This window comes from Heptranchias perlo, chromosome 25 (genome assembly GCF_035084215.1).
Source record: "Heptranchias perlo isolate sHepPer1 chromosome 25, sHepPer1.hap1, whole genome shotgun sequence".
NCBI lineage: Eukaryota > Metazoa > Chordata > Chondrichthyes > Hexanchiformes > Hexanchidae > Heptranchias > Heptranchias perlo.
In genome coordinates, this window is record NC_090349.1 from 34871435 (window position 1) to 34885551 (window position 14117).

At 42.6% G+C, this 14117-nt stretch overlaps 1 protein-coding gene across 2 annotated transcripts in view; it reads left to right on the plus strand.

Moving 5' to 3' along the window:
• Positions 1–14117, plus strand: part of naa25 (N-alpha-acetyltransferase 25, NatB auxiliary subunit) — an 86442-nt gene that overhangs the window by 29547 nt on the left and 42778 nt on the right. Inside the window, exons 10-16 of one of the 2 annotated variants that reach the window (XM_068005968.1) lie at positions 1094–1266; positions 2750–2916; positions 5027–5234; positions 6662–6751; positions 8797–8977; positions 9887–9986; positions 13434–13585. In XM_068005968.1, coding sequence (XP_067862069.1) covers positions 1094–1266; positions 2750–2916; positions 5027–5234; positions 6662–6751; positions 8797–8977; positions 9887–9986; positions 13434–13585 — 1071 coding nt within the window. The remainder of the gene's footprint in view (positions 1–1093; positions 1267–2749; positions 2917–5026; positions 5235–6661; positions 6752–8796; positions 8978–9886; positions 9987–13433; positions 13586–14117) is intronic. The other variant, XM_068005969.1, reaches the window with a different exon arrangement.

Consider the following 14117-nt stretch of genomic DNA (forward strand, 5'->3'; position numbering starts at 1 on the left):
GGTTCAGGCGCCCCATTTGAATTCTAGTCAACATCTTCCAGCCTTGCTGTCCTGTGAAATTTAACTCCTTGAGAGCTAATATTTAACAAAATAGCAGCATTTTTAACATATATATTAAAGTAAGGACCCTGGTGGCAGCATCGTCAGAAATCCCAAGATAATGACAGTGGGTATATTTTCTTAATGTGTCATAATGAAACTTACTTTTTTTAATATGTTTTCTACCTTTCTTGGATTTCCATGCACTATCATCGGCATCTGTCAATGACACTCCATAGCTGACCATAAGGAGAATGGTCCTAATGATTGTGTCTCGTTTTCTCCCCCTGCCTGCGGGCAAGTGCCTGCTCAAAGCACAGTCGAGATTAGTAACTTAACATATTAATGCTTGTAAGCCCATTCCTGCGCCTCATGTTGCATTTTGTTGGGGCTGCAACATGTTGCTCGACTAAATATTTTCTTATTTTTAAATATATTTAATTTACCTCTTAATTGATAAGTTACATTTATTTCTCTTTCCACTTTCCTTTGAATTTTTTGATCCCTCCTTGACTTCCTGGCAGATATGTTGCTCTCTAGCTGGAGGCTAGGGTTGGTCAGCACTACCAACTTTACCATGACTGCTGTCAGTGCTACTGCACGAGCAGAAATGCTGTTCAGGGAGAGTGTGGGAACTAGACCATCCAAGTCTTGTTCTGACCAGTTTCATCTTTTTCTTATCCCAGGTATATGTCCACACACTCATCATTCAGCAGTCAATCTGATCCATCTTTTGAATGCTTCAACTGAATCAGAATCCACATCCTTACATATTGTATTCTTTCTATCCTTGTAATAATGACAACATTTCTGAGTGGTCCATTAGAAATATCAATGAGAATTTTGCATTGGGTGTCTTATGCTGCATACATTTTTAAAAATCCTTTTGTGTGTATTGATGGTTCAATATTAAGTCTTCTATCCTGTTTGCTATCGACCATTAGCAAGCCACCCCCAAAACGGTGTTCAGATACATAAAATGCAAGCCCCAGTTAGTTTTTTTTTGTGCAGTGTGTAGTACCAGCAGCATAAAAGTGTTCTTTACTCTTCATAGCTGTCTGGAGGGTCCAGTCACCTGCCTTGTACAGGAAGCCATAAACTTTGTGGAGGAGAGAATTATGAATGAGGAACCCAAGGGATCCCGCCGCCTGAGGGGACCATACCTGGCTAAACTTGAATTGATAAGATGGCTGAGAGAGAGGGGTACCAATGATGAACACAAACTTGGTGAGTGGTTAGTAGTTTATTGGATATAAATTCATCCCATTATCAACATATCATCAATTTAAAATTATCATGAAGAGAGTGAGGAGGGAGGTAATGGAGCATGGAGTACACTGCCACAGGGAGTGATTGAGGAAAAATTCAACAAACGTTCCTGCTGCTGGTTGCTATCCATTGACCCTAGTTGGAAAATGCACATGTTTGCATCCAGTGAGGACAGGATTGAGCTTAGCAGGCTATTTGATCTTGGAGGGCAGCACAGCTAACACTCACTGTCCATGTTTTATGTGTAAAGGCAGTTTGGGCCAGATACAAGAAGCTTTCTAGTGGCTGTGGAGTCTTGTACTGGAGTATAGGCTACAATCTTGAGAAATAAATTGCATTTATACATTGCCGTTCACGACCTCAGGATATCCTAAGGTGCTTCACGTATTATTTTTGAATTGTAATCACTGTTGCAGTGTAGGCAAACATGGCAGGCAATTTGCATATAGCAAAATTCCACAAACAGCAGTGAGATAAATGACGAGATGATCTGCTTTGAATGATGTTGGTTGAGGAATAAATGTTGGCCAGGACACTGGGAGAACTCCACTGCTCAGTTTAACCTCTCATTTGAAAGATGGCATCTCCGGCAATGCAGCATTCTCTCAGTACTGTACTCAAGTCTTTGGAGTAGGGCTTGAACCAGCAACCTTCTAACTCAGAGGCAAGAGTGCTGCCACTGAGCCAAGGCTGATACCTGAGGAGGAGAGTAGGTGAAAAATTGGAGGGAGACCTTCATACATAAACTGCTTATTGGTTGTGTAATAGTGGTGTTCTTCTGAGGTTGGTACTGAACCTCATTGTTGGCACAAAGTAGAATCAGCAAGTTTATCCAATGAGCTATTCAGATCAGAGGCTTGACCCCTAATCTGTGCTGAGTTAACTGATCACATGTAGTAGCAGTAGAGTGCACTCAATTGTCCTTCTTTGAACAAGATGAGTAATTAAACTTTCTTCCATTTTCACCAGAAGCAGCAAATGACATTATGTCAGGTGTGTAGTGTGGTTTTCTCCAGTAAGTTGCTCCACATCCAACAATTCCTAAACCAGATGCGCCATTTCAATTCCATATGTGAATTTTGCGCTCATCGAGTTGAGGTTATCAGTGTTCAGAATGTTCTCTGCTCCTCTTTGAAAAAGTGCCACCTGAATAAGCAGTTAGGGCCTTGGTTTACTGCATCATTGGCACCTCCAGCAATGCAACACCCCCTCAGTACAGCAGTGAAATTTCAGTCTTGATTATATGCTCAAGTCCTGCAGTGGGGCTTGAACGTACAACCTTCTGACTCAAGCAAGAATGCTACCGGTGAGCCAAGGTGCTCTAGCTTCAACCTTTAAATTTCACTAGTTCAGAATAGGAAGCTTCATCCATTTGGGATTCACTCCCACATTTACCTGTATATGAGTTCCCTTATTCTATCTTTCTCCTTGTTACTGCTAGGGATCCCTGAGGAGCTGATGTTCCAGTACTTTGAGAGGTTTGGGGATAAGCCTTGCTGTTATTCTGACCTGAGAATCTTTGCCGACCTTCTGTCACCGGAGCGGCATACACAGGTGAGACCGGGAGACTGGCAGAGTCTCCATTCGCTCAGACTGTGCTACAGTGAGGTGAGTGGGTAAGTGCACCCAGTGGCCTCAGCATTCAGTCAGTATATGAGTTGTTCGCCACCTTGTACGTGTTGTAACATTAGAGACAATCATTTTTAATTGACACATAAAACTGATTCTTCCCTCCAGTAGGAGAATTCAGAAGGAAGTTATATAACCGCAAAATCAGAACTAATCTGGTTTAAAAACAAATTTAGAAAATTTCTTAACCCAAAAGATTAAGAAAATGTGGCACTGCCTAAGAAGGCCATGTATGGAGGATCAATTGATGTGTTTAAAAGAGAGATTAGGGCTTATTGGGAACTAAGGGCAGAGAATTTGGATTGAAGAAGATCAAGAGCTATGTTGACTGGCATAATGGAGGAGTGGGCTCAATTTCCTGTTCCTATGTCTGATTGAAAGTTCACACTGTGTAGAATTGAATGAGCAAGAGTGCCAATACACGATGGTGTAATACAGTGATAAATTGGTATATTATACCAATGCAGTGTTGCCACTACAACTTGAATGAAGAGTATTTCTTCTGTATTATGTTCATTTAAACAGGAAAGCACCCAGCAGTATAGATAGTTTATAGGTTTTGTCCTTCTAAATTTGAGTTGTGTCTGGAGAGTATTTTGAGCTATAGAATGCTGAAGTGAAGTAGTGAATTGATGAGCTAAGATTATCACATAAAAGATGTGTTGGCACAAGATTATAGCATATCGAAGTTTGATTTGCCTATAGGGTATTGATGCTGATTGAACCCATTGATACTGCAGCACGTTGTCTGGTGTAGTGAGATTTCCCAATAATCTAGCACTAGTTGGCATTATTTTCAGAGCTTCATTTGCTCCTTTATTTAGAGAATGGCAAATGTTCCCTGCACAATAAAATACCACTAGTTCCAAACTGCAGTCTGTGCTGGCGGAGAGCCAGTAAACTAGATCAAAAGTTGTAACCTTTAAATGTCACTCAAACCCAGACGTTTATGGCTTCTTAGAAGTAGAGTCTTTGTCCATTACAAGCACAGGTCACTTTTTTATTGATTTATTTTTAATTTTTTTGTCCATCAAAGCAAGGTATGTCAGCGTTGTGGAATGGGACAATTTCCTATTTCAGGCACTCGCTCTTAGCAATAAGCATTCCTGGTCAAGTAGGAGTCTTAACTTTGTATTGTTCCATGTTGACTCCTCTCTGTCCTCTGTTTATGATGACTCCGTGCCTTATCTCATCTCTGCCATGTCTTTGTAACCTAGAATTCCCTTTGTGTTCTTTCACATGCACTTTGGCTGCCACTCTGGACCTGAGCCTGTTATATCCACCCCCCTTTTCTACTCTTGGCCCCTCCTTCTTTACTTTCCATCCTCTCTCCTCCTCTTCCATTTGCCAGGCAGTGCCACCTTTAATCCCTTTCTTCTCCCTCATTCAATCCCTACAATAAAGCACCATTATTCCTCTGCCTTCCTTCTCTCCTACTGCCCTCTCCCCCCTGAACAAGCCCACAGCTGTCTTCTGTTCTCTCAGCAGTCATCATTGGGCCTATCATGGCACCTGTTACTGCTTCTTTAAAAGCAGCAGTCCCATCTGCCCTATCCTTTGCTTTTTTGCTGACTCCTCTGACACTATACAAATTGAAGTTGTTTAACCTGTTGTCTTCTTAAGAGTGCATATTTTCATGAATTTCTTTTCTGTCTTCCTATTCCCCACAATTATTTCAGCTTCCTCTTCTACTGCCGTTCTTTAGCTGTAAGCATGTGGCCTTTTTGCAAGGGGTGGGCATTAGAATGTTACTGTTTCTTCCCCCACACCTGGCCTATTGGGAAAATAAATTGGGGATCAGCACTGGTGCTTGCATTATTTGGTGATTGATCAGGAAGGAAGACCCATGATACGATCTATCCCTCTCCACATGGTTCTTGATACATTGATGCCAGTCCTTGCTTTTACCACCCTGCTGAAAAGTGACCAATCTCATCATGGACCAATGGTGGATTTGAATATGAGCCATCTTGCCGTAATTTGAGCTTCTACCTCAGTATGTAACATTGTGATTATAGGTTTAGTGTGTTTGTTGATTGTATATTTTGCATTTTAAGTGTAGATATTGCTGTTCTCGTTTTCTGTGCAGTTCATCAACAAACTGATGGAAGTAGTACCTCTGTCAGTATCAACAGAGAGTGACCTTGCACTGCCAGGTGATGTCAAAGTCATGCAGAGGCACATGTTTGTCATCCAGTTTACCAGATTGTTAGGCCTTCATGAGACCCTGAACCGGACACAGAAACTCAACCTTGTCCAGGAGCTGATGCGGAGATACAAGCATGCCCTAGAGTTTGGTGAGTTAGTTAATTTTTTTAATCCTTTTTTGTGCTGTGTCAGTACATGCTAGACCCTGATGTTGCTTCCGGTATGGGTTTGAGTGGATATCTGGTGTACATTTTAGAGATTCACAGACACTATGATTTTTAAAAATAAAAGTCAGTGGATTCCTCCTGATGGCTCAATGAGTGCCTGAGCCACACAGATTAGGAAGGTACCAGATTTTATCTCCGGTCTGTACTGAGTTAGCTGATCAAAACCAGGGCAGCTATAGTTGGCCTTCCTGCCCTTTAATTAGAAAAGGGAAAATTAGGCACATACACATACTTTAAAACAAAAGATCAGTTTCTCATTTGTTAAACATTTAATTTCTAGCTGTATTATTGAACAATAAGAAAGAATTAAACGTAAAACTCGTGTATGTGAAAAATTTAGTTTGAGTTTTCAAATTGGACAGTATTATGTCTCCTGATATAATAATGAGATCAATGTGGACCAATTAATGACTATCCTCCTTTGGGCAGATAAGGGGATAGTAATTGAGGTCAAGTTGGTTCCAAGGTGAAGTAAGTGAAGACGTTGCGGGTAGATGAAGCATTTTTCTAATCAATGAGCACTTCTAACCATGGAGCACTTCAGATCTCAAGTGAGATTACTCTGACAACATATCTCATTCCCAAGACAATTCCTAACTGCATTAATCTGACGACTTCTATTTGCTGACCTACAGCATGTAACTTTTATTATCTCTCTAAGTAAGATATTGCATTTTTTTGTTGCTCTAATATTCTCCCTCCACAACTGAAGGTGCTGCATTATGCTGGGTATGGTCCCAGGAGTGCCAGTTGTCCTGCTTAGGTTAAACTTAGATACAGTGTATTAGCAGGATATTTGAACACCAAGGTATCACCACCAAGCCTAATCTTGCCACCATCTCATGTTCACAGATGCACTTTCCAGCACGGGTCAATGATTAGCAATCAGAAGTGGGAACCCTACCATATTTTTCCCCTCCATAACCTGGAGCGCTGATGCCAAATGTAACGTCCTTACCGCCATCCCAGCTGACATTAGTTAACTTGGCACGGACTGGGAATCAAAACTGGGACGCTTCCAGTCAGTATGGCTCAATTGCACATTGCTTTTACCAACTGAGTCATTGGCGGAAGTAGTGTGCAGATTGTGAGGATAGCTTTACAATGCGCACGCTCTTCTTGGTCACTAACAGTGTCTCTATCTGGTATGTGTTTGTCAGTTTTTCCATCAGCATAAAACCAACAGCTGTGGTCAATCTTGGTTATGCCACATTCGATTCAGATGCATACACAAACTAGTATAATCTCGCAGCAGACTTGCCTCCAGTCCCCTCCACCTCTCTCAAATCAAGATGTTTTACAGTTCTTTTGATGCAGGTTTTAAAGCCCATTTTGATTGTGTTTAATAGGAAAGTCGTGCTTGAAAACAGAACTGCAATTCTCTGATAATTACTGTCTCCTCGCTGTGCATCTTCTTATCGACATCTGGAGACAAACAGGTCAGTGATTTCCTCTTGAAACTTAACCTGAACAACTGAAAATGCTTGTATATTCCCAGAAAAAACTATTGCATTTGAGACTTGTTTAACAAGGCCACATTAAGCTAACAAGTACTCTTTCTATAAATATAAATAACCCACAGTTACAATATTTAACATTTCCTGTTCCCAGTAATGTTGAAATAGCTCCCCTTTTGAGTTAGCTGTAAACCTCTAACTTGGGTAAGTGATTGCTGCTGCAGATTTCCTCGCTGCATTGATGCATCAATGCACAGGAACACAGGTTCAGTGTTCATCGTCCACCTAACTGCTGAGTTGGTGATCTCCGCTACTCCAGCGCGGGGAGATGCCAAGCTGAGGTCAGTAGCCTTCCCAAAGCAGGAGCAAAATATATTTTATTGAGAAACAGATTTGAAAGGCCACGGTATGTACTGCAGGGCATTATGAAGATTGTAAAGCGTAAGCTAGAATACCAGATAAGTCAAGTAGTATTAATCAGGTAACGCCAAGCTTAAGCTTAACAGCTTGAACATTGTAAGAGGAATGAAAGAAGGAGACGAGGTCAGGCATTCCACAGTTCTGAGTTCTTGGGAAAGAAAGAATTAGAGTTGGAGATGGTGAAGTGATTCTTCACTTCAACCAAGGAAACCAGTGTAGCATGGTGTATTTTAATCTTAGTAGGAATAAGAGAGGAAAGTTTAGAGTTCTCAAGCCACTGTTGCACACCTTTTTAGTGGTATTAGCAGAGGACTGGGAGGAGCTCAGGATGTGTATGATATGGCAAGACCTGTACAGGGTTAACAAACAGGGACTTGGTACTTTTTTTTGTTATTACAATTTTAAATAACTTTTTATAAGATTTTATTCTGACACCCCCATGAAGACTTACTTGTTCACAATGTAATTTTTTTTTCTGTTGATCCAACCGGTTTCACCCATGGTGCAGTTCTTAATGTATACAATTATTTATCTGTTTGTTTTAACCGACCCAGACTCTGATCCTTGTGACTTCCAGAGTGGGTGGGATGGGGTATGGATGTGTCACAGGCTGTGACCTGATTTAGGATAGTAGTGGCAGGGCCTTTGACAGATTGTCTGTGCTGGGAGGCAAGATGTTTCAGTTTCATGAAGCATCATACCAACTAATGTCCGTGATGTCAAACCCTTGGCTGCAGGTTGTTGCTTATGCATTTTAACAGATCCTGAAGTTAACCCAGTTTTCCGGCATAATTGTAAACATTACACGTGAAGGTTAAACTCACTTCATCTCTTGGAACAGATTCACTGACAACTTGTCAAAAAGTCTACTAATCAAAGAATACTTAAATTACTTTCCTAATTGACAATAAATCTCTAGGTGCTGAAATAAAATTGTGAAATTGCTTACCTCACAATGCGTCAAATGCTCTCACTTAAACTCCCATCTACAAGCACACAGCAGTTTTGCCATTAATTGAGGTAATTTCTGAGGCTTAACATTCAAATTTTTAATCTGTGAAATTAATTTGAATTTCAAAAGTTTGTTTACTGGATGGTAGTGTTGTACATTGGCTGTATCTGATTCCTGCCATCAGATAGCGTTTTGTTCAAATGCTATACTATAAAATGAGTACCCACAGTTTTTTGTCTTTGTTGGCTGCGTATGTGTGTTCCAAGGAGCCTCAGGGTTTAAATTCATGTTCCCATTAATTTTCAAATATCTCGAGCTGTGACTGCTAAGAGATCCTGATTTAAGATTTATGCACAAATAAGGCCTTCTCTAAACTTCCAGGCCCACAAAATTCAAACAGGACAAACTAGTCTTTAAGAACCATAAATGCGTGCAGATGTAAGATTTTGAATATATTTGTATATATTTTTGAATGGGGTGATTTTCTTTGTTGTGGGAGACGAGAGAAAGTGTAAAGAAATTGAAGAAAGGAAGCCATCTGCAATGGTTTTGGACAAGTTCATCTGACAAAATGGCTGTTAAATGTCTGTTGTTATCACAAGTGGATCTGTGAACTGCTTCCACTTCACTCATTCGTGTCCTGATGTTCCTGCAGGTGAGGAATGGCCGCTGTGGCGATCCCTGGCACTGCTAGAGGAGACCCTCGCTAACAGCCCCTCCAGTGCTCAGTTCAAGCTGCTACTCATTCGAATCTACTGTCTGCTGGGAGCTTTTGAGCCAGTCGTAGACTTGTACACCAGCCTCGATGCCAAGCACGTGCAGCACGATACGATTGGGTGGGTACTGATTCACAGCCGATAGACTAGTGATGTATCAGTGGATAACATGCCCCCTTAACGAGCTCTTCTCTTATCCCCCTTCACCTTGAAGGATGAGGTCACCAATTTGCGACTGGTTATGGGGAGTTGTGTTTTCATAAGAAGAATAAAGGCATTCAAAGATGGACTCAAAAGTTCTATTTTTGGCATAACCCTTGCCAAAAAGTGGCTGCAGTTCTCCTAAGAGAAATGTATTTGGGTTAATGTCATACCCGTCTCTGGTGCAAACCCATGGCACAAATTATGATGTACTGTATATTTAGTAATCTAACAGTCCAAAAAGATGGACGGTGTGGGAATTGGGAAATGTTACATTGGTGCTCTTTTGAGGTTAGGAGTATCTAGCCTGTGACCTGGATGTATTAGATGCTGACTGAGTTCCATTCCCCGGCACCAACATCCCACACTTGGAAGAAAACAAAATACGGTAGAATTTCTGTTATCAGCCTTAATGGAGGGTTCCCTGGATTATCAAAGGAAATTGTTAGATAATCCCCAAGTTTCAGTTTTGCTTGTATAGTAAGTACATCACTACTCTCAGCATGTAGATACAATGCGAACAACAAATGGAATGTAATTGTTCTTGGACTACGAGGTTAATTTAAATCAGAAAAGAGGAGATTAGTGTTTGTTGACTGTGCAATGTGTTTACATTTTGCACAGAGCTGTGGCAAAAATTGTAGCAACTGATTCAGGCAGGTTCAACTGTATAAAATATATTCTTTTGAAAAATATTAGTAACAGTGGGAAGATCAATCCGAGGGAATTAAAGGTATTGTCATCTCTTAGATGAATGGCAACATAAGCCTTTATAGTGACATTGTCTCTTCAGTGATGGTGACTGACACTGCTGTGTTTGACTGGCAGGTATCTGCTGACTCGATTTGCGGAGCCATTGGGCCACCTTGCTGCTGCTTCCCAAGCATGTAACTTCACACTCAGGTTTTTCCACTCCAACCAGAAAGATGTAAGTATGACGTAGACTTGAACTGTGAGCGCGTTGCGTTGAAAGAGGTCTGTGTGCGTGATTCCAGTTATTAGTTGTCTTGTTTTTGAATTCTCCCCACCCAACCCCGTGCAAATAAAATGACTTAACAGTGCAGTTAAGTGGATGCTATTTTTATGTGCAAATGATTTTTAAAATGCACTTCAGAGAATTTAAGTATAATTTAAATTTCCTATTACTGCAATGACAGTCCACTTCCCTATCCTCTGCTCAAGGACCACCACAGAAAGGGTGAGTTACAACTCACACCAGTTCCTGGCAGAGGGGTGCATTTGGCTGGCTGACTTTTTTTTATACGTTCATGGGATGTGGATGTCGCTGGCAAGGCCAGCATTTATTGCCCATCCCTAATTGCCCTTGAGAAGGTGGTGGTGAGCCACCTTCATGAACCGCTGCAGTCCGTGTGGTGAAGGTTCTCCCACAGTGCTGTTAGGTAGGGAGTTCCTGGATTTTGACCCAGCAGCAACGAAGACGATAACCGGAACCCAAACTGAGCATCGGTGAGCAGGTTATTGGTGAGTAAGTGACGCTTGATAGCACTGTCGACGACACCTTCCATCACTTTGCTGATGATTGAGAGTAGACTGATGGGGCGGTTATTGGCTGAATTGGATTTATCCTGCTTTTTGTGGACAGGACATACCTGGGCAATTTTCCACATCATCGGGTAGATGCCAGTGTTGTAGCTGTACTGGAACAGTTTGGCTAGAGGTGCGGCTAGTTCTGGAGCACAAGTCTTCAGCACTACAGCTGGGATGTTGTCGGGGCCCATGGCCTTTGTTGTATCCCGTGCATCAGCCGTTTCTTGATAATCACGTGGAGTGAATTGAATTGGCTGAAGACTGGCTTCTGTGATGGTGGGGATATCGGGAGGAGGCCGAGATGGATCATCTACTCGGCACTTCTGAGTGAAGATGGCTGCAAACACTTCAGCCTTGTCTTTTGCACTCACATGCTGGACTCTGTCATCATTGAGGATGGGGATGTTTATAGAGCCTCCTCCTCCCGTTAGTTATTTAATTGTCCACCACCATTCACGACTGGATGTGGCAGGACTGCAGAGCTTTGATCTGATCCGTTGGTTGTGGAATCGCTTAGCTTTGTCTATAGCATGTTGCTGTTTAGCATGTATGTAGTCCTGTGTTGTAGCTTCACCAGGTTGGCACCTCATTTTGAGGTACGCCTGGTGCTGCTCCTGGCATGCTCTTCTACACTCCTCATTGAACCAGGGTTGATCCCCTGGCTTGTCGGTAATGGTAGAGTAAGGGATATGCCGGGCCATGAGGTTACAGATTGTGCTGGAATACAATTCTGCTGATGGCTCACAGCGCCTCACGGATGCCCAGTTTTGAGCTGCTAGATCTGTTCTGAATCTATCCCATTGAGCACGGTGGTAGTGCCACACAACACGTTGGATGGTGTCCTCAGTGTGAATACGGGACTTCGTCTCCACGAGGACTGTGCGGTGGTCACTCCTACCAATACTGTCATGGACAGATGCATCTGCGACAGGTAGATTGGTGAGGACGAGGTCAAATAGGTTTTTCCCTCGTGTTGGCTCGCTCACCACCTGCCGCAGGCCCAGTCTGGCAGCTGTGTCCTTCAGGACTTGGCCAGCTCTGTCAGCAGCAGTGGTGCTACCAAGCCACTCTTGGTGATGGACATTGAAGTCCCCCACCCAGAGTACATTCTGTGCTCTTGCTTACCCTCAGTGTTTCCTCCAAGTGGTGCTCAACATGGAGGAGGACTGAGGGAGGGCGGTAGGTAGTAATTAGCTGGAGGATTCCTTGCCCATGTTTGACCTGATGCCATGAGATTTCATGGGGTCTGGAGTCAATGTTGAGGACTCCCAGGGCCACTCCTTCCTGACTGTATATCACTGCACCGCCACCTCTGGTGGGTCTGTCCTGACAAGACATACCCAGGGATGGTGATGGAAGAGTCTGGGATGTTGGCTGAAAGGTATGATTCTGTAAGTATGGCTATGTCAGGCTGTTGCTTGACTAGTCTGTGGTACAGCTCTCCCAATGAGGAGGACTTTGCAAGGTCGACTGGGCTTGGTTTGCCTTTGTCGTGTCTGGTGCCTAGTGGTCCGATGCCGGTTGGTCCATCCGGTTTTATTCTTGTTATGACTTTTCGTACCGAGATTGTACAACTGAGTGGCTTGCTAGGCCAATTTAGAGGGCGATTAAGAATCAACCACATTGCTGGAAACTTTAAAGCACACACATCTGTTTGAAAACATTATATAGTTAATGTATTCATCTTTTATGGCCTTTATAAATTGAGTTTAGCTTTCCTGATTTATGAGACCATCTCAACCCCTGCAAGTGTTATTGCTTTATGCTACATTCCAGTCTTTCCCTACTGTGTGTATTACATTATTTAAGCAGTGCTATCATCAGCCTAACTCATTAGAAAGTTATGAAGATTTAGTGCATCGTATGATTTTTGAATGTAGTTGTGAAATGTCACTACTTATCCCTTCCTTCTCCTGTAGGTGGTGAATTTGCTGTGGTACGGTTCCACTGATGCCTTTCAGAACCTCCCCCAGGTGGCCATGTGTTAGCTAAGACAGCGAGTATCAGCAGGCAACTCAACCATGTAGGACATTGTAGTTAATCCTTATCCTATCCTGACCCATTTATATGTGTACACACGTTCCAGAAGAGGATATTGGATAGCGATCAGAAGCAGGCAGTCTGGTTAAAATTGTCTTCTCCACCCCCCTGCCCCCACCAGTCCCATCACCAATAAAAATTTCGACATCACGGAAGCCAATTGTAGTATCCCCACCTCTGTCCCAGCTGAGACCGGGGTCTATCAGCATAGACCAAGAATTGAACCTGGAATCATCCTGGTCTGCATGGCTCCCTCACCTCAATTATTTTCTACATCACTCTTTGCAATTTTACAAGCAAAATACTTGGAGCTTCACTCATATTTTAGTGGCTAAATGCACCGCTCCCAGTTTGCGCTGGGTTAGTTAGTCTCAGACAGAATGGCATTGGGAATGCTGCAACTGGCCTTAGTGCCTCTGGGCTAGAGATGTAAAATCCCTTGTGTTTCCTGATCCCGCTGCCTATCCAGTGACACCTGCTGGTAAGTGTGAATGTGTGAACATCAGATGAAGACAGGATTGGGGTTGGTTGTGACCCACCCCACCCCCCCCGCCACCATCTCACACACTTGACTATCCTGCTACACTCCCACATGAAGAATGGCTCCTTGGTGTGGTACGAATGAGGTTGAGTCTTGTGGAACTGTGCCCTAGCAAGAGTCGCTGCTGTCAGGAGAGGTGGTGAGAAAACTGGATTCCTCCTCTTTAAATAGATTTTACTTCAGTGTTTCAGGGAATGTAGTGCTTGTAATGAGAGCCGCCTTTTACTGTGCTGTTTTATTTTTCAGACCTCTGAATACATAATCCAGGCGTACAAATATGGTGCGTTTGAGAAGATCCCAGAATTCATTGCCTTTCGGAACAGGCTGAACAACTCTTTGCATTTTGCACAAGTCCGTGTTGAACGTATGCTGTTAGATCTCTTCCTCGAAGCAAACATGTACGTGTGGCTCTACTGTACAGTATTGTACCTGTGAAACAGCACGCAGTTTTACTGCTTAACTGGTTTGCTAGTTTGATGGTAATTGATGGCATAAATCAATCAGCCAACACTTCATTGTGTGACAATTGGCTATAGCTTCTTTATTTACTTTTTCTTTGGATTCATAAAAGTATATTTACATGTATGTTTAATCAGGCCATTTTACAAAGTCATTGTATATTTTGATTGCACACTGCAAATTGATGCATCAGATTTCTTGACATGGCTGCTTGCACTGGGAGCGATGTGGTCAGAGGTTGAGGCAGTTTGAGTGTATTTATCCTCCAGTGAAGCACAGATATCCTCAGTTTTCTCTGTTCTATTTCTGGGTATAGTGCCTCTGCTTAGTGGTCAGCTTCTGGACCAGTACCCTTGTTGATCCAGCAAGGAAACTCTGTGCCTTTTTTTTTCTCCAATTTCTCCCCTCCCCCTGCAGAGGGATGCTGCAGCCTTCATTCCACTTTCCCAATAATTGAAACTCAGATATATG